Source organism: Poecilia reticulata, linkage group LG6, assembly GCF_000633615.1.
Source record: "Poecilia reticulata strain Guanapo linkage group LG6, Guppy_female_1.0+MT, whole genome shotgun sequence".
Classification (NCBI taxonomy): Eukaryota; Metazoa; Chordata; class Actinopteri; order Cyprinodontiformes; family Poeciliidae; genus Poecilia; species Poecilia reticulata.
Genome location: NC_024336.1, coordinates 17,302,819 through 17,321,506, shown reverse-complemented (window position 1 = coordinate 17,321,506; position 18,688 = coordinate 17,302,819). Strand labels below are relative to the sequence as shown.

The 18,688-nt window shown below is 39.0% G+C and overlaps 2 protein-coding genes across 2 annotated transcripts in view; one reads left to right on the top strand and one right to left on the bottom strand.

Annotated features, from left to right (window-relative positions):
• Positions 1-12,049, top strand: part of LOC103466153 (USP6 N-terminal-like protein) — a 26,638-nt gene extending 14,589 nt beyond the window's left edge. Inside the window, exons 6-14 of the mRNA XM_008411545.2 lie at positions 322-429; positions 524-633; positions 2,659-2,707; positions 6,748-6,868; positions 7,232-7,326; positions 7,473-7,538; positions 7,647-7,746; positions 8,099-8,251; positions 8,724-12,049. Of these exons, the coding sequence (XP_008409767.1) occupies positions 322-429; positions 524-633; positions 2,659-2,707; positions 6,748-6,868; positions 7,232-7,326; positions 7,473-7,538; positions 7,647-7,746; positions 8,099-8,251; positions 8,724-10,129 (2,208 nt within the window). The 3' untranslated portion in view covers positions 10,130-12,049. The remainder of the gene's footprint in view (positions 1-321; positions 430-523; positions 634-2,658; positions 2,708-6,747; positions 6,869-7,231; positions 7,327-7,472; positions 7,539-7,646; positions 7,747-8,098; positions 8,252-8,723) is intronic.
• uevld (UEV and lactate/malate dehyrogenase domains) lies at positions 11,285-18,688 on the bottom strand. The gene is made up of 12 exons (XM_008411546.2): positions 18,415-18,688; positions 16,883-16,967; positions 16,051-16,116; positions 15,814-15,977; positions 15,150-15,291; positions 14,962-15,056; positions 14,746-14,851; positions 14,365-14,535; positions 14,127-14,291; positions 13,065-13,152; positions 12,851-12,974; positions 11,285-12,381 (listed from the first exon to the last, which is right to left on the bottom strand). The coding sequence occupies exons 1-12, from the start codon at positions 18,454-18,456 to the stop codon at positions 12,217-12,219; spliced, it is 1,413 nt and encodes a 470-aa protein (XP_008409768.1). The 5' UTR covers positions 18,457-18,688; the 3' UTR covers positions 11,285-12,216.

Sequence of the window (18,688 nt, the reverse complement as noted above, 5' to 3'; positions counted from 1 at the left end):
GCCAGCATGCCGTCTCAATTTAGCATCTTTGCTTCTATTTTTTTCATTCTGCTACGGGATGTTTAATTTCCATGCCTTTTTATAATCTGTTTTCCATTACCTTTTAAAGCATTGCTGATTTTCTTATTTACCACCCACCACCACCACCACCACCACCATCTTTTCCCCGATTTCTGTGGTCAGCCACAAAAGAAAAATGACTACAAGCAAAAGTTCTTAACCTTTGAGATTTGGAAGTGGAATACACATGAATCTGCGCCTTTCTCCTGTGATTGCTGTGGTGAAGATTGATTGCATATTGTTACATATTGTGTATTTCAGCTGGTGAAGCGTGTGTATAAAGGCATTCCTCTGCAGCTGAGAGGCCAGGCGTGGGCCTCGCTTTTGGAGGTCGAAAGAGTCAAACGAGACAATCCGGGAAAATATGAGGTATGGGGATTTTTTTGTTATTATTATTACAAGGACAATAGTTGGTAGTGTTTAACTGACGGATGGTATTGTGGAAAAATCTTTTGTGGTTCAGAAAATGAAGCAGCAGGCTCAAAACTTCTCTACAGAGATCAAGCAGATAGACCTGGACGTCAACAGAACATTCAGGAACCACATCATGTTCAGGGACCGCTTTGGAGTGAAGTGAGTTCTTCATTTGCATTTCAGTTTTTTACTATTATTCACTTTATTGTTTACAGCCATTTTCAATAATTTTTACTTCCTATTTTTGGCTTAATCCAAACATCTACTTGTAGACAATTTTATTTTTTGACATAATGTTTTGGGTATTTTATGTAAACATTGATGACAATTTTTTGTTTTTTTTATTTGCCCCAAGTGGGATTCCTGCAGGGTGTGACCTCTGGCCTAAACTATAAAGCACACTACGCAGTTACAAAAAAAAAAAAAACAGAGAGGTGGTTTCCTTCTCTCAGCATTTTATTAGCCTTCCTGTCAGCGCACAAAGCCCCACAGGAAATGGCGCTCACACAGAATGTGCACCGGTACAAAGGCACATGTGCACAAATGCCAGCAAACAGTGACAGATTTCACACCAATTCAGAGACCTACTCAAATCTTTATATTTTTTGTTTTTAAATTAGAGGCAGTTGCAGAAGCCACTTTTTGTATCTCTGACAGTAGAAGAGTGCTCTCATCTTTTCCTTTGTAATGTACTTCCCCTTGAATTCAAAGCTGCTAAGTCCAAAACAGACCAAAACACCACTTCATCCTGCCTGACTACCCACTCCTTCCCTGCAAGTCAACAGCTGTCCACAGACACTGAGACACTGACAGCTATTTAAAGCTCCTTTCCTGTCTCTGACACTGGATTTGTCATTGAGGCCTACAGGGGAAACATCCTCTTTACATTTACATTATGTTTTCTCAATGCCCCCCTCTCCCCCCACTCACAAACACATTCACATGTGCAAACAATAGGTGCTTTGTGCCGACTGTCTAAAACTTTTGAGTCTCAACATGTAATTCGACAGATGCACACCACAAAATGCTTGAGTGAGAAAGGATTGATTGAAGATGCAAGATCGTAGAGTTTTGCAAAACTGTTCATCTCTCTTACTGTTTCCTCATTTTTAGACATCAAACACAATCTTCAGTTTGTTTGATTAAGATTTTAAGAAAAAAATAAAATGTAATTGGAATGTAAAAGGAAATGGCACGTTCGACTTCCTTTATTCAAATGTCCCTGAAAAAAAAATTAATGCCTTCATTCAATCCATTATTTGTAAATAAAGAGGATGGCACAAATGCAAACCTACCAAAGCATGACCTATCTACCTAAACTGACAGGCAGGGGAGGAAGATTAATTAAATAAGCAGACAGGAGGCCCATGCTGGTTCAGGAAGGGCTGAAGAGATCTATAGCTCATGTGGGAGAATCTGTTAACAGGACAAGAACTATTACTTGTGCTTTCCACAAAGCTGCCCTTGATGGACAAGTGGTGAGAAGAAATGTACTATTGACAGAAAACCATAAAAAGTTCTGTTTGCAGTTTCTGAGAAACTACATGAATAAAAATAACAAACATGTGGGAGAAGTTGCTCTGGTCAGAGGAGACCAAAACAGAACATCTTGCCCTACATGCAAAATGTAGTGTGTGGACATTACCTGAACATATTGTAAAATCCCCACATATAAGATGGTTGTGGTGGTGGCAGCATCATGCTGTAGAAACGCTTTTCTCCAACTGGGGGACTAGATTTGAGGATGAATAGGTGCAGGGCAATATCTGAAAAAAAAAATTGAGAGGCTCAAAATGGAATGACTTTAGTGAGAGACTCAACAGCCAGTAGAACAACAACCCAACACACAGAGCCAGAGCCGCATAGCAGTGGTCAGAGACCAGACCCAAATTCAGACGAGAATGTGTTACAAGACTTGAAAATTGCTCGTCACCAAAAGCAACTGAACTTGTTAATATAAGAACACGCAAGCAGTAGTAGCAGTAACATCAACTAACATATATACATATATATGTAAAATAAAAGACCTGCTAGCATTAACGTATAGAACACTTATACAGTCTTTATGTGATCCCTCAGGACAATATTCCTGTGAGTTTCAATGCTGTCATGAATATGTCTCAGGAACCACATCCTTGTTTAATCAGGTTTTTATTTTATTTTTTAATTTTTTTCCCTCTCCAGGCAGCAGGCACTGTTTCACGTACTGGCCGCTTACTCTGTCTACAACACGGTAAGTGTTTTCTGACAATCTATATGTGCAAACCCAGTGTTGTGCGCAAATCCAGTGTTGCGCAACAAGCTTTTTTTTCTTCTTTTTTTGAGTGCACTTGCCTTGCATTTAAAAGTAACACATCAGTGGAGCACCAACCACAAGTTCTTCAGTGGCGTTGGTTTCTTTTCAGTTTTGGTAGAGCTGGCTAAGCATTATAGACCCATCTGTTCTTGTTCTATTTGGAGCTTTTATTTATGAGTGTGGTTAAGCCTGAATCTGCTCCATCAGAATTTACCAGTGTGACCACCAGCAGCTATTCATCTATGTACATAATTAAACCAAACTCTGCTAAAGAATTTGGTTTATATAACTGAAATAAGATAATGACATTGCTCTTGTTTTCATTGTCAAGGAAAAACTATTCTCTAATAAATAATATATGCTTCTAACAAAACATTTGATCAAAGGATGTTCAACATCCTAATTTGCCATCGTAAACTCAATTACTGTATTTCTATGACATCAAATATCCTGCTATTACTAATATTAAAAATAAAAAGGAAGTCTTGTTGAACCAAGTCTCTCTGATGAAAGTGATTCAGAATCCAACCAGTTAGATTTAGTTGTAATATTACGATGTTCTTGGAGTTTGTTTCTCTCACGTGTGGGGCTTAACCAGAAACAGGATAATTGTGCCACCGGTATGTTTACAGTATTGACATTTTACAATACAGACGGTTTACCATTTTACATGTTTTGTCTTTTCTATCTTTGCTGCATTTTTAAATCTCTTCCACATTAAACATATATCTGCTAATGAGATTATTTTACACAGGTACAGATTTTGACAACTCTCCCATGCCTGTCCTAAGATGTGTAAAGCCTTGAAATAAATAAAGTTTTACAGCAGTAGCATGATCACAAACTAAAAAAAAAAAAAAAATAGAGAAAAACTAATTCTATGTTTATGGGTTTTAACAAATGTAATGGTGCCATAAATACTAATTCCCTTTATAATGTCTTTCAAAGAAATTGAAGTAATTTTTATAGTTATACTTTGAATTAAACTAATTAGTACATAGATTTCTATTTACCTTTGGTGTAGAAATAGGACATGATTCAGGGGCTAATTTCTATTAGCCACTGGGCTGGATACTGAGGTCGTAACATATTTCTGCCTGTCTGTGAACGTGAACTGTTTGGACTGTGTAAACAAGTGATCACCCCTGTTTATACTATTTCAAGCTCAGCTGAACGATCCTGCTCCATTGTGGTTTTCACTAAGAAGCATGGTCGCTCGCCTCTTAGCGATAAAACACTTATTATTTCTTAACATCCCCCCCCCCAACTGAACAAAATGACTCAAATTAAAGATTTTACTTTTCTAAAATTCTCGGTGTGGCAATATGGTACTGCAACAAGCCTTGGGTTACAAATTTATCCTCATCTGTAAATGCTAAATGCTTAATTCATCTCATCCACTTACAGATTGTTCTAGAACAGTGTTTCTCAACCTTTTTCGGGCCAGCGCCCCCCTAGCCCTAATCCAGGTCCCTCACCGCCCCCCACCAAAGAATTTGTAAGATACTTTGCACTGACAATTATTTTATTAATGTTACTATCATTATTGTAGATGTTTAGAATCGGCGCACCGATTATGTTTTCCCGTACATTTCAGCGCCCCTTACGCTCCTTCACCTCGCGCACATAATGGGGTAAATGTAGCGAGTTTTGCCCTAAATGTATCGGCGTCTGGAGGAGGGGGGTTGGGGGGAGGAGGCGAGCGTATGTTTCTACGCTCCTTTGTGGGGGGGCGCCGATTTATGTTTTCGCATCCACCTGAATAATGTGTAGTTGCGCCCCTGCCCATGGCACTTCAACAATATTATTTTACCTTTTATCTGGAAATAGTGTCTATTTATTCTTTGCCATACAGTCTCTGTATTAATTATTGCTCTAAAGGTCTTGCCATACCAGTTTATTCCTCCGTATTTACTTTAGTTTCTTAGTTTATTCTTCCATTTTGTTCTTCATTCATTTCCATTTAGTTTCATTTGATTCGTTTTATCCTCTCTCGGTTTATTGCTATGTCCACTTTAGTTTCTTTACTGTTGCTAGATTTATTTGATCGTTTATTGACGCTCAGTAATTTTCACTCATCACCTGCTGCGCTGCCTAATTGTCATGATGTGTTTCACATCATGTGTTGATTTTTCACTGTTCAGCGTCGGATTCTCTGTTTTTATGCCATAATTCACACCTAGTTTGTCGCTCCGTTTTATGTCCCGCTTCTCCAGTTTCAGAGTTTTGCGCAATGTGCGCGTCGTTTTTTTGTTTGTTTGTTTTTTAACTCCCTAAGGTGCACAGCGGTCGGAAAACATATCGATGGTGAAAAGGCAGACTGACATAAACCTTTTAAAACAACGGAAACAATTTCGATGTTCTGATTATTGAAATTTAAAAGTGCTGTACCGTTGTTCCATCAAACCCGTTTCATRYCGGACCMYTTACAGCACCGGTGTTAACGCTATAAAATGATCGCTCTCTATCGTGGTATCACCCATGGAGGGATTTCTTTATTTAAATGGGTTCATTTTTCAGAGGGATACAAAGTGAGGGCATCGTGATTTTAGTAATTATATGTTTATAAGAGCGATTTTCGGTTGTCCTTCCATGGAAGCGGGCAGCCTTCAAACGGACAAAAAAACACTTTTTAATATAAGTTGCTGCTTTGACATGATCACAGAACTGCCAAAACACATGTAGCCTACATAAATACCAGACAAAGTGAATCACAGCAGCGTCATCAGCCGGTGAAACGCTGAACTGATGCGGAGCGGAGCTGCGCCATGAAGCTACAAACACTAAACACAAGAAGAGCTGCCATCGTTGCAGCCAAGCATGATTTAATGTTACACAATACAGTTTTACCAAGTTGCTCAAAGTCTAAACTGGTATTGTTGTGGATTTAAGGTGTAAAGTTTACCTTCGACTAAMCGCCCCCCAAAGGCATCCCAGCGCCCCCCTTTTGTAAAAATGTCCGCCAGCGCCCCCTGCCGTCCTCTGAACGCCCCCTGGGGGGCGGTACCGCCCACGTTGAGAACCGCTATTCTAGAAGGTCCGATCATCGTATCTTTTCATGACACAGAAGAAATATTCTTTCAGTAAATTCAGCTTCACGGGAAATTATGTTACAGCTATTATTATTTCTAAAGCCTATCAGACTGAATATTTCTTGTATCCACTTTAAGGCCCTCATATTGCTGCATCTAATACATGTTCCGAAATGTACTGCTGTGCTTTAAGAGGGTCTAGTTAACATTTGTCTAGATAAAGATGGCTGTTGTCTACCTAGCAGTCTAAATGCTACCCCACACCCAGGACTGTTTTTCTGATAGGTTTTTTTTTTTTTCATCAGTTCCTCTGTGGTGGAGGTGCATGAGCCAGAGGAAATGGGCATGCGTTGCTCCTTTTTTCTCCTTTTCCCACTCTTCTCACACAATGCTCAAAAGAAATTGGGTCAGTGGGAGAGCTAAGAGAGAAAAAGGAAAGGCAAAATAGAGAGGAGGATGTTTGACTTTTTCACATATGTGCTGGTAGAGAAAAATGTAGGGAATGTGCAGTTTAACCTCTCTTTAACCCTAATTATACTTACCGTTTGGCCTTGACAGGACACATTTTGGGCTTCTATTTCTATCTGCAAAGCAAATCCTCCTTAATATGGACAGATACCATGTGCGTGTCTGTGTTTGCCAATGCCAAGGGCTTGTTTCATGTAAATCAGTGAATCATTCCGATGTCAGCTTGGTGGTAATTCAACAGGAAAACATAATAACACTGAGAATGTATGGGTATGACTGTAAATATTTGAAAAATGTTTACTGTAAATTGTTGTTTCAAAAATTAAGTAGAGCTATTTAGTTTTATACAGTTACGTCAGACTGTCGGGTGCGTTATATTTTGACCTATATAAGTGTGCTTTGTTAAATTATGATGAGTCCCTCTCATTTGTCCACTCTGTTTGACATAAACACTTTGCTCTGCTGTTTTTGTTCCAGGAGGTTAGCTACTGCCAGGGGATGAGTCAGATCGCTGCAATTCTACTCATGTACCTAAACGAGGAAGATGCCTTCTGGGCTTTATCCCAGCTCCTCACCGACAGCAAGCACTCCATGCATGGTAACGATAATGAGAAGATGCAGATGTACAAAAATAAAAGGCTGACCAATGGGTTTTTTTTCTCTCTCTTTTTAACTATCTTTTATGTGATTTTGGCAGTGGCCAAAATCACATGAAAATGTAGGGAAATCACACTCTGCACATTTCTTTAATTTGCAGATTAAAGAAATAATCTTCATGTGAAAACTGCACGTTTTTATTCAAGTTTTGTTTGTCTGGTGGAAATGTGTGTTTGATCGTTACAAAAAAATCAAAAACTAAAGAAATGTTTTGTGGGAAATACTTTTTCACAGCAGTGTTAATGCTGCGGTCATTACTGCACGCCGTATTATCACTTAGTCATTTTTTTTTTCTATCTTGTAGGATTTTTCATTCCTGGATTTCCCAAGTTGCAACGATTCCAGACTCATCATGAACTCATCCTCTCCAGAATGCTGCCCAAGCTGAAGAAACACCTGGTGAGTCGCCGTGCATGTCTGACTGATGCTTAAGCTCGCTGGCTTCATCACGATGTTCAGCCGGTTTTGAAAACTGTGATTTATAACAAGTTCTGTTGGAACATTTACTCTGAGACTCGGTTTCACGTTGATTTGTGTCCCCACAGGACAAGGAGCAGATGACGACAGGGATTTACTCCACCAAATGGTTTCTCCAGTGCTTTATCGACAGAGTCAGTATTTGGATGCTTTTTCAGCTTTTCAAACATGAACCGTCTGAATTGTTGCTGTTGTTTTTAATTATTTATTCCATTTTTCCCCCTCTGCTGTTTCCATAACAGACACCATTCACCCTCACCCTCCGCTTATGGGACATCTACATATTGGAAGGAGAGAGGATACTAACCGCCATGGCTTACACAATCCTCAAGTTACACAAAAGTGAGTGAGAAGCTCATGTATGTTTTATCTTTGTCTTTATGTGCTGCGCTGAGGGAGTTACTGCTGTATCTGGGCATCTTGTCTGACTTCTGAGTGTTATTGTGTGGATTACAAGGCAAGCTTCCTTGCATAACTCAAGCAGCCCATTACTGTGGAGAAGAATCAAAAGCTGACTTTTCATTGGATGCACAGTTGAGCATTCTCTCAGCGTATTGGTTGACTTCTTCCATTTAAATAGATGGTTGAATTGTCAACAAGCATTTTTATCTTTCATTTACCCCACACTTGGAATAAAACATTATCATGTAGATTAATTTAGCTGTTTTTACATCAATATCTTGTGTTTAATCAGAACGCCTCATAAAGCTCCAGCTGGAGGACTTAAGGGAGTTTCTCCAGGAGCAGCTGGCGGATTCGTTCCTCCTGCTGGATGATCTGGTGGTCGAACAGCTACAGACGGCGATGTCAGAGCTGCGCAGTAAAAAGTTGGATCAACCTCCTCCAGGTGCAGCAGTGTTTCATTGTCTTCATGCTCTTAAGCCTCAGGCATCACTTTGTCTGATAAACTCTGATTAGCAGTGCTGCTTTGACTGTTGTGAAGTTACAGAAAAGATGAAACATTTCTAAATTAAAGTAAAATAAATAAATAAGTATGCATTTATGCAGACATTGATTTACAAGATGAACTCTATGTACTTCTGTGACTTCTGAAGGTAGTTGCTTGCACTGGATTTTATTTAGGTGCATCAAGATAAAATATGGTTAATAAAAATGCACCACTGATTTTTCATATTTTATATGTAAACATTTTGAAAACCACAYATATGTKTACTTCCACTTTGCAACTATTTTGTATTGCTCTAGTGAATAAAATACCTATTAAAAGCACACTGAGGGTAATGTGACAAAATATGATTCTCAAGAAGCACTGTATTTTTCTGTTTCCTTCTCATGCCTGTTTTCTTTCTTTTTTTTAGCTAAGTCAGATGAGCTCCCAAAGAAGCCTCTGGGTCAGGAGAGACCAGTTGTCCTTGTGCCGCTGCAGCCTAACTTGCATCCGGAGGTGAAAATAAACCTGCAGACCAACAGCAAGCCTATAATAGAGACCCAGAAAACAGATGCAACCGCCAATCATCAGATTCCTTCTCCCTCTGAACTCCAGAATTCAATGAGCCTCTCTGGAGCAAACACATTTTCCATGTCTCCAGTAGCTGTCCCCACACAGGGAACGCCTTCTTCCCTGAGGCATTGCAGATCACCTCCAGTACCTCCAAAGGAAAACAAACCATCAATTTCCATAGGTTTGGGTAGAGATATGAAGACTTCATCCCCAGTGGTTTGCCAAGAGTATAGAAAACCTGAGAACCAGACAACTGATGTAGAGTCTCAGGAGGAGTCCATGGACTGGCCTCCCCCCTATGAACCCTCTCCTTTGGATGCTGTGACTATGCAAGCGGAGGAGGAACTCATGGATCTTCCTGACCTACCACCTCCACCATTGTTTTACCCTGAGCAGATTGACCAAAGGTCTCTGGGCCGGGAATCACCCTGCCTGGGACCTGGGACTCATCCAGACCTGCATCGTCACTCTCCTTCCCCTCGGTCAGCCTCACCGCTGGTTGTTCCACTGAAGCCATCACCGAGGCCAAGTCCAAAACCTTCCCCGCACAACTTCACAAACAAAAATACTTCTACAAAATCTTCCTCTCACTTTGTTCACACATCACCCTCCTTGTCGTCTTCCAGAGTCCCACCCTCAAAACCAACCAAGTTCCCAGTTTCCCTTTATGTTCCTGGGTCCATGGGTGACAGGAGGCCCTCCAACACATCTCAGTATGATAATCTTTCTGAAGCTGATGACGAGGATCGCTTTGTGGAGAGACTGCTTGCCTCTACTCCTGAGGAATTTCCCTGCATAAACAGCAACTCCACCCATGCTACTGACAGAGCCTATGACCCTACCTTCTTCCCCGTTCCCCCACCTCCTCTCTTCATTCCCCCCTCTCCTCTTCCCCCTGTGATGTGCGCCCTCCCGAAGTTGCCTCAAGAACCAGAATATAAAGGAGACGCCAGCTGGGTGGATGATTCCATCATCCCTCCTCCACCACCCAGCTTTGCAGACAAACTCTCCCCATTTCAGTGCACCTCTGCCCTCTGCTCAGACCCAAACAGGTCCTCATCACCCATTTACTCTAAGAATTTCTCCAGAGCCCCCAGAGACCATTCTGCCTTCCCTGCACCTTTGCTTTACACAGGGTCTCCCCCAGCTCACTCCAGGTCCTCAGGACAGTCACCGGTGGGAATGGCAGGGGTACAGTCCAGCCCAAACTTCTGTAGGACGCCTCCTGTTGGACAAAAGCTTCCCAAATCAGTGACTTTTTGATTGGGCAGTTGATAATTCATCTAATTGATTTTCAAAGCTGTTGTAAAGATAAAAGGGCCAGTAGTCCCAATATTTGTCAAATATTTCTGCGTGCATGTGTAATATAGCATTTTTCATGTCCAGCTACTGTACCCACGTCTGTGAAAATTGTACCATGTTTCTAATGGAAGTGTTGTCAAACTTGTATTTAATACTGATGTCAAGAAGTGTGACTGCCCGTTGGTTAATCATAGAAATGCATTGTGTTTTGAACAGAAGCGTAGTGCACGTATCACCATTCTTCCACCTCTAGCTATGCTAATTTTGTTCCAAAAAGGTGTCTTAATATTAACATGGAGTACTTAGTACAGCAACTCTAACAAAAGGGCTACCAGTTAACACCATCATTACAGTCAAAGTATTCAGGTGGAGTTTGCAGTAAAGTGTGAGCAGGCTCACAAATCTTCCATTGGTCAAACGCTGAGAAAATGTCATTAGCCTACAATAAGCGTAGCTTAACGCAGGATTTCTACTAAACCAGAGTGTATTCATGGAGTACTAATACAACTACAATTTCCTTAACGTTGTAAGCACCAGCAGCAGTAAGGATGGTGCAATAAATGATAAATGTAAATGCAGAAAAAAGTATTAGACATTTCAGATTCTTTCCCTGGGAGGTTGCAGTGGGTACTCTGGGGCTCTTTTATAAATAAAATGCGTTACATTTTTGGGGGGCTTGGGAGGAGAAAGCTCTTTCAGTTATATACGTTTTTACAGCAAGGATATACTATGTATATGTTCATGTATATATTAACGTTGGGGACCTAATGTAATATAATATTGGCAGAGACCGTTTGTTTTTCAGTAGAAGTTGACACGTTTGAAGATGGCGCCATCTAGTGGTCAGAAAACAAAACACACCCCACAGTGTGTTTTTTTTATTACTAGTCAGTGTTATGTTAACGTTCAGAAAGCAAGTTTGAATACAAGTAACATGGGAGAGTTCAGTGTGTAATTCAAAGGAAAAAAGCTGTAGTTTGTGTGTGTGTGTCATTTATTTATTTAAATAGAAAACGTAATCTTTAGACATGGAGGCTGAGCCATAGCAGATCTGGGAGGGCTAAGCATAGTCAAATATTAAGTTATACTATTTTGGGTCCAAAAATCAGTATTTTCTTTTTTTTTTTTTTTTTGACACTTAGCAACTGTTGCAGCTATGTTTTTCTATCAGAGTCTTCGGCTTAAGACTTTGGTCTGTGTTTGCATTGCCTCACTATAAAGTACTGTTTTTGGCATTCATACATGTATGTTTGGCATGACAGAGTACTGGAGCTTTGTTGTTGAATGCCATCACATATTACACATCACTGCTCATTTAAGGAATGTTGTCATTATGAAAACTGAGGCTAAGACCAAAGCATACCTGCATTTATGCAACTACTTGAGTTTTATAAAGAGATTAATTATACATGTCTCGTTATGTTCTTCAAGCAATCGTGTGCTTTCAAATGTTTATTGCATAAAAACAAAATAATGTAGTCTTACAAAATATACAAGTCTTGAGTAGCTTCCGTTCATATTATGCAAGATTTTTTGCATAAAGAGTACACTAAGAGCAAGGAAACGGGATGACAGCAGATACAAAAGCTTAATTTAAGTCAGTCTACTGGTCTACAGCCCACACCCTTTCTGGGTTACTATATGCATAGTTCATCTTCATAATCCAAAACTGTGATTTACTCAGAATTATATTAGCTTGCATAAATAGACAAGGTATCCCGAATGGCATTTTCCACATCGAGTTGTTACCCAAGACTGCACTCATCTTTCAGATGTTCTGCATAAAATACCTTGGCTATAAAAGAAAATGAAACATTACCTCAATATAACATGAGTGCAAAATGAGCTTCCAATGCCTCCAAGCTAAAAAAAAAAAAAAAAGTGCAATTATATATATATATATATTTTACAATGATTTAGTACGCGATGTCCATGTTTTGAGGAGAAACAGACATGGGAAATTACATGGCTTTTTTTCTAAACTTCAGCGCAATCACTGTCCATCGCTGACTATTTAGCAGCAAGTATTCCCAGATTTCTCATTACATTCATATTCTGATCTGACTCATGAGGACGAAGAGYGAGTTGACGCTTTCCCTGAGCTTGGAGTCTTCTTCAGGTCCCAGTGTCACTCCAGCCAACCGAGCGGATCCGTTTGCTCCCATAATGCACGGCAAGCTGAGGAACACCTCTGCGCCTATACCACTCCAGCCCTAAGAAAGCAAAACGCAGATAAAAAAAATTATAAATCAATTCAAATATAGTCACCTGGATGAATAGTGCAATRACACTTTATTTGACAATTTGCATCATTTATACTTTTGTGTATTACTCATTTTCTAGGCTTCAGTCCATGCATTGTGAATCTCTCAAAATCTAATTTACAAAATTTTTAATTTTATTCTTGAAGGCTGTATGGTTGATTGTGCACCTTTTATACCGCCATTGTTCCTACACTTGTGACCATCTAGGGTCTCACTGATGTCCTTTTTCGGCTTACCCTCCTTGACTGACACAATAACTGCCATATAACTGAGATGCAAGGAATGACTATATAGAGCTGCACTGTTTGAATGGAACTACTAACATTACCTTTTCATTGAGATTGTAATTCACTGAAGTACACTTATAGGGTGAGACTTTGCAATAGTGGATCTATTGTTTTAATAACTTAAGAGCTACCTGAGCCAGTGTGGAGATGGAGTGAATCTTCATCTTATCTGTCAAGATGGTGTTGGTGATGTCCGCCACAGAAAGACCAACAGACCAGGACCGCTGGCCTCGATTTTTCATGAGATCAAATGCTCTGAATGGGAAAAATAAAAAATTTAAATATGAGTAATGATAAGAGATTAATAAAAGCTACGCCTTAAGTCCATGTTTGTAGCAAAAGTACCTGTCTAGCAACGGCTTTGTAGAATTAGATCCTGGGGCGATCTCAAGTTCTCCGTTAGAACTCAGTCCAATGTTACTTATTACAGGAACTATCAAAACACACACAGAAATACTGGTAAGCTTAATGGTACGCATGATGTTCCACATGCAAGATCTGCTGGAAGAACTACACAACTTGTCACCCTAATAATGGTGCAGATGAGCAAAAGGGACAAAAGTTAAAATAAAGGCAGATACATTTTCTAACTGTATTAGGTTTTTTCTTATGAGTGTAAAACGTTGTAGATCAAATTTTCCAATATTCTGAGTTTTTTTTTTGTAAACAAGCAAAACTAAAGATGTAACTACACACAGAAAATCTTACACTATAAATTAAAACAGATTTTACCTTCTCGGATATTTTGGTCAGAGTTGAGTAAATTAAGAGGAATAATTTTGTTTCCCACCTTTGCTCTCAAGGAGTCATGTGAAATTTACAGGTACATCTCAACAGATTTTCTAAACAAATATAACAAAAACTTTAAAGTTAAGAATATAGAATATTTTGTAAGAGCAATGAAAACAGATTTGAAACACAAAAATATTCTCTTATAGTCATACTGTCGCCTAAATACTCATAAGGAAGATGGCTGAGTTGATTGTTGTCCAATTCACCGACACCGTCCACTAGAGGGGCTACCCAGAAGAGACATTGGTAAAGAAACTGGCTATTCAAAAAATACTATATTCAAGCATTATAACGGAAAGTTGTGTGGAAGGAAAAAGTGTGACAAGCAACATGGATTATTGTAACATATAAATCCCATAGAGAATCTATGTAGCTTTGTCAATAGGAAAATGCGAGACATCAAAACCAAATATATTTGAAGTATTATACAAAGTGTAATGAATCCATATGTGAACTTCACTTTTAATGTATTTATTTTTTATTATTAAAATAAATGAACATATATTGAGATGCACCTGTACACTCTGACTCAAAGATCCATCAGGGTAAATGTTAAACCAGTTTTTTGTGAAAACAGCATTAACATAAACCTTTATGTAACCATCTCCCACTCACCTTTATTGTCTGAGAGCTCTCCTATGACCCAGGCAGGTTTGTGTGTATTCAGATTAATATCCAGAATGTGGCTCAGACGCTCGGAGTCCAGGTTACACCCTGCTCCAATCACCCGTGTCGGAGGGAGACCACTTTGCCTCCAAGCAACGTGCGCCATGATGTCCACTGAATCGGTAGGAGGTGAGGTTATGCGACAGCAATAAAAGCATAAAGCTTTGAAGAAGTGTCTTTTACTGACCTGGTTGTGAGGCAATAAGCAGGATGGCATTGGGGCTAAGATGTACCAGATTGGGGATTATTCCTCGGTACAAGTCAACATTAGTCTGGACCACCTTTACATACGACTCGTCATTGTTCCATGAGTTGACTGTCACCACTATAACCTTGGACCCCGCCGAAGATGAAATATCTACGTAATAAAACATTTAACACGGTCAGTAATTGCTGCTAAAAGTCTTCTTGGAACACAAGCACATCTTAAAAACTAAGCAAACAAGGTGGTGAGTCATCATGGAAAGACCTTGTCAGCACAACGCCAGGAGTCGTTTCAAATACCAAAAGTATTGTTAGCCAAAAAGGACCGATGAGTCATAACATGACGGAGCAGAAAGTGACGYACCTCTGGATACCTGCACCTTCGGCAGGTTGAAGATTTCCAGATCCGTGGCGCCGCCTTTGGAGGAGCTTTCAGCGACGTCCATAAAAACTAGTTTGTCCACATTACACTACACCATGTGAAAAAGAGATAAGCATTAACTCAGTAGCATTAACTCATCTCACAAAACCAAAAAAAATGTTGTCTGCTACACTGTCAAAAACTAAGATAGCTAGCTACCTTAGATAAAATGCTCATCACACACGCCATGCCCAAATCTCCTCCTCCAACAACTGAAACTTTGATGTTTTGCTGGTCTTGATGCCTGATCCCACCTGAAGTTAATATAAAATGACATAAAAAAAAAATAAATAAATAAAGTCTGATTTGTGAAGGTAAAAATTAAGAGTGAATGTAAAGAGCAGCACCATCATTGATCTTCAGATTAGACACATAAGCCATGAGCTCATTGGGGTCCTTGGTGTCTTCTGTGGTCCTGGAAGATAGCGGAGGGTCTTCCTCAAACTTGGAAATCATCTCATTCAGGAGACCCACGACGGATGACCTGGGCTGTAACAGAGTAAGGCTGATGAGAACGTCACAGCTAGGCTTGTGATAGTTATTGCTATGAGACACACAGGGTCAAATGTACTGTTTCAATAGTCCCAAAACATCCCAAAAACCCGAGGCTGTAAGATAAGCAGCAGATTACATGTTAGCTAACTCAGCAGATAGACTCGCTAATTTATCAGCTAATATCGGTTTCCTATACTTATGTTCCTTCATAGAACACAGAAAAATACTTGTAAGTTTAGCACTGTGCTTATATTTTTGCTTTGGTCTATTTACTAACATAAGAGTTTTAGCAGTATTACATCACTAATAATATATAATTTTAGAAGCGGTAGGAGTAAATGCTTTTTTTTTTTCCACAAAAAAAAAAAAAAAGGTTTGATTCCGCAATAGATTTTAGTGTAACAGACATGTGAAATCACAGTATTTTTACTCAAGATTACGAGACAGTGAAGGTCCCGATGCCAAATTAGACACGAGTGCAATTTTAGAATATAGATAGCAAACGCGAAAGCTTACATGATCCCAGTTGTGAAGAACCGGCAGGTGGATCCGTCCCTTCGCGTCGACATGTTTTCCCTCTCTGATCACCATGTTGGAGGTGGGCCTCAGGAGGCATATCGGAGGCGTGAACGGGAATGAATACAGAAGCCACAGCTCAATGGGGAAGTTGTAGGAGCGGCCTGAAGGAGAGAGGCTGCCGTTAGAACATCCTCTGACGTAAAACTGCATAGACAGTGTTTGTAAAATTCTTACCATCATACTTCACAGGAATGACGCCAGTTAATTTCAGGAGCTCCATCTGGCTGTTATCAGAGGATGCTGAAAAACACAATACATCACCTGTAAGTTAACACAGTATTGTGAAAATGTATTTGCCCCCTTAGATTTGCTTCTAGTTACATAACAGAGCATTTTAGGAAAGCTACATCATTGTGATGTCAAACATGGCGGTAAAACTGTGATGATTCTGGCCAGTTTCCTGCATCAGGACCTGGTCAACTCGTCAGTTGGGTCAATTAGACGCAACTAATTGACCAATTCAGTCCTCTACCAGAAAATTCCCATGGAGATTATTTGAGCAAAGATTTGTGACCTTGAGCTCAGACACACCAGCAAGCCAACACTGAACTGCTACAAAACACACAAAAAAATAAAAAAATCATGAATTTGGAGTGGTCTGGTCAAAGTCTGGAGAGAAGTCACATTGAGATTGCAGTAGAATGTCCCGAAAAAACTTTATCTTGCAAAAAACCTTCCAATGAGGCTGAAGTAAAACGCATTCTGAAAGAAGAGGTGGCTATAATTCTTCCACAGTGAGGTAAAAGACTCACTGTGAGCATTAGAAAACACTTGATGGAAGTTAGTTGGCGCAACTGATTAAGTTTGGAGGTCAATCACTTTTTCACATAGGCCATGGTTGGATTTGATAGCCTGGTTTGCCTTAAATGAAATCGTCATTTGCTGTTCATATTTACTCTTCCTGATACTGAAATGTGATTAATGAGCAGAAATATGTTAGGGAGCAAATACATTTTCACCAGAATGTATTTTGTCAAACAAATGTAAAGGTAGCACAAAAACTTACTGTACATGCCAGTGTACAGCTTCATGTCTGGGAAGATGCGATTAATTTTTTGAAGTTCCTCAACTGTGACATCTCCAAATTTGTACTAGTAGAGGGAAAAAGAAACGATTAGTAAAAGCATTTATATAACATTTATAAAGGATAAGTTTTTTATTTTAAGGGTTTTTTTTTTTGTGTGCTCAGGGAGCACAAAACTCAATTTGTTTTATGACTTACACAATAAAAGTCTGGATTCTCTTTAAGAATGATCCTCAGTTTCTGACCCTGAGGTCTAAATTCATCCAAACTAAATATTCTTAACTCAGGGTTAGGAGACATTATTGCCCATTATTAGATACACGACTCGACCTTTCATCGTTCAAAAGTCATTCAGCAGTAAGGATGTAGTTTTCCAAGTCACTCTAAATAAATCATGACATGGCGTAATATGTCCTGTTCTGTTGCACAACTGATGTCGCATCAGTGTGATTTTGACAGCTGACAAAAAAAGAAATGTTTTTTGAAATGTAGTCATTTCATATCAACACAACGTCACAATTGATTTAGAGCGAGAAAGGCAACTAAGTACATTCAGCTTTTTCAAAAAAATCAATTATATGTTAAAGATTAAGATGCACCACAACACATTTAAATATCTGGAGGGAGATACAGACATAAGAAGGATTGTTATGGAGAAAACATATTTTTCTAACCTTTATTTGTAAGGAAACCTTAATGGAAAAAAAAGGACTGACAAATTAACTTTCATCTTTTAAAACCTATTACTTTTGGGAGCAGCCATATTCGATGCACCCACATTGATTTGCACTCGTGTGGTATTTTCTCTAACTTTAGATTGCACTCTTTTTAATAACCCTTTTTTTTAAACTTATGAAGAATTATTCTTGTATATTGTCCTGTGTTACTTTTACTATGATGCTGTTTTTAATTTTTTATTTCTCTGCTTATTTTAAAATCTTGTACATCACTTTCCAACTTGTGTTAAAACTTTAAAGTATTATTAAAATCCTAATAATTAACACATCTGTACAATTAACTCAAAATAGTAAGAACTATTAAAACTTCTGCCACAAATTTCAGTTATTTTACAAACGAGCAGGGATTTTTATTTTTATTTTTTACTGAAACTGTCAGTTTCTTGAAAGAATTGGCCAATTAAATATTTATCATTTTCTACACAAATTCTAAATATTTTACTGTTAATATTTTTCTTTTTGCTCATTGTCATAGTAATGGTAAGACAGGAAAAACAGCATAAGCTTTTATTTTAATAGTTTTCTGTACAGGTAAATACATTTAAGTTGCTCAATTCAATGGGTTAATATTCTTCAAATCCGTCCAAAAAGAATAATTGCACTCTCACTTCGTAATCTTATTTAAGTTCCTTTCAAGAATTTCAGTAGCTAAGCTGGTTCTTCCAGTTTGCTCAGGCTGACAGAAGCTAATAGAAACTAGCCTACAAAGCTAGCCGGCTTTTCCAAATGAAAGTTTAGACTGAACACATTTCAAAGTTGTCATTTGTTCAAACTAACCTTTGTGAAGATCCGCTGTATTTTCTCTGACTTGAGGTCCATCTACTTCACCCGGAAATTAGCCAAAACAAATATGAATATACGAGTTATTCTTTAGGTTTGATGCTCCTGCCAGTTGTATAATTCCAGCTCTATTGATAAACTTCCGCAAACTTGGAGGAGCAGCCAAAGGCGTAGCTAGGTGACACTGATGTCACTACCGACTCAAGCCCCGCCCACTTCGAAAAATCCCCTACACCAAAAGTAWGGCAAGGCATTGTCATATATAACCAGG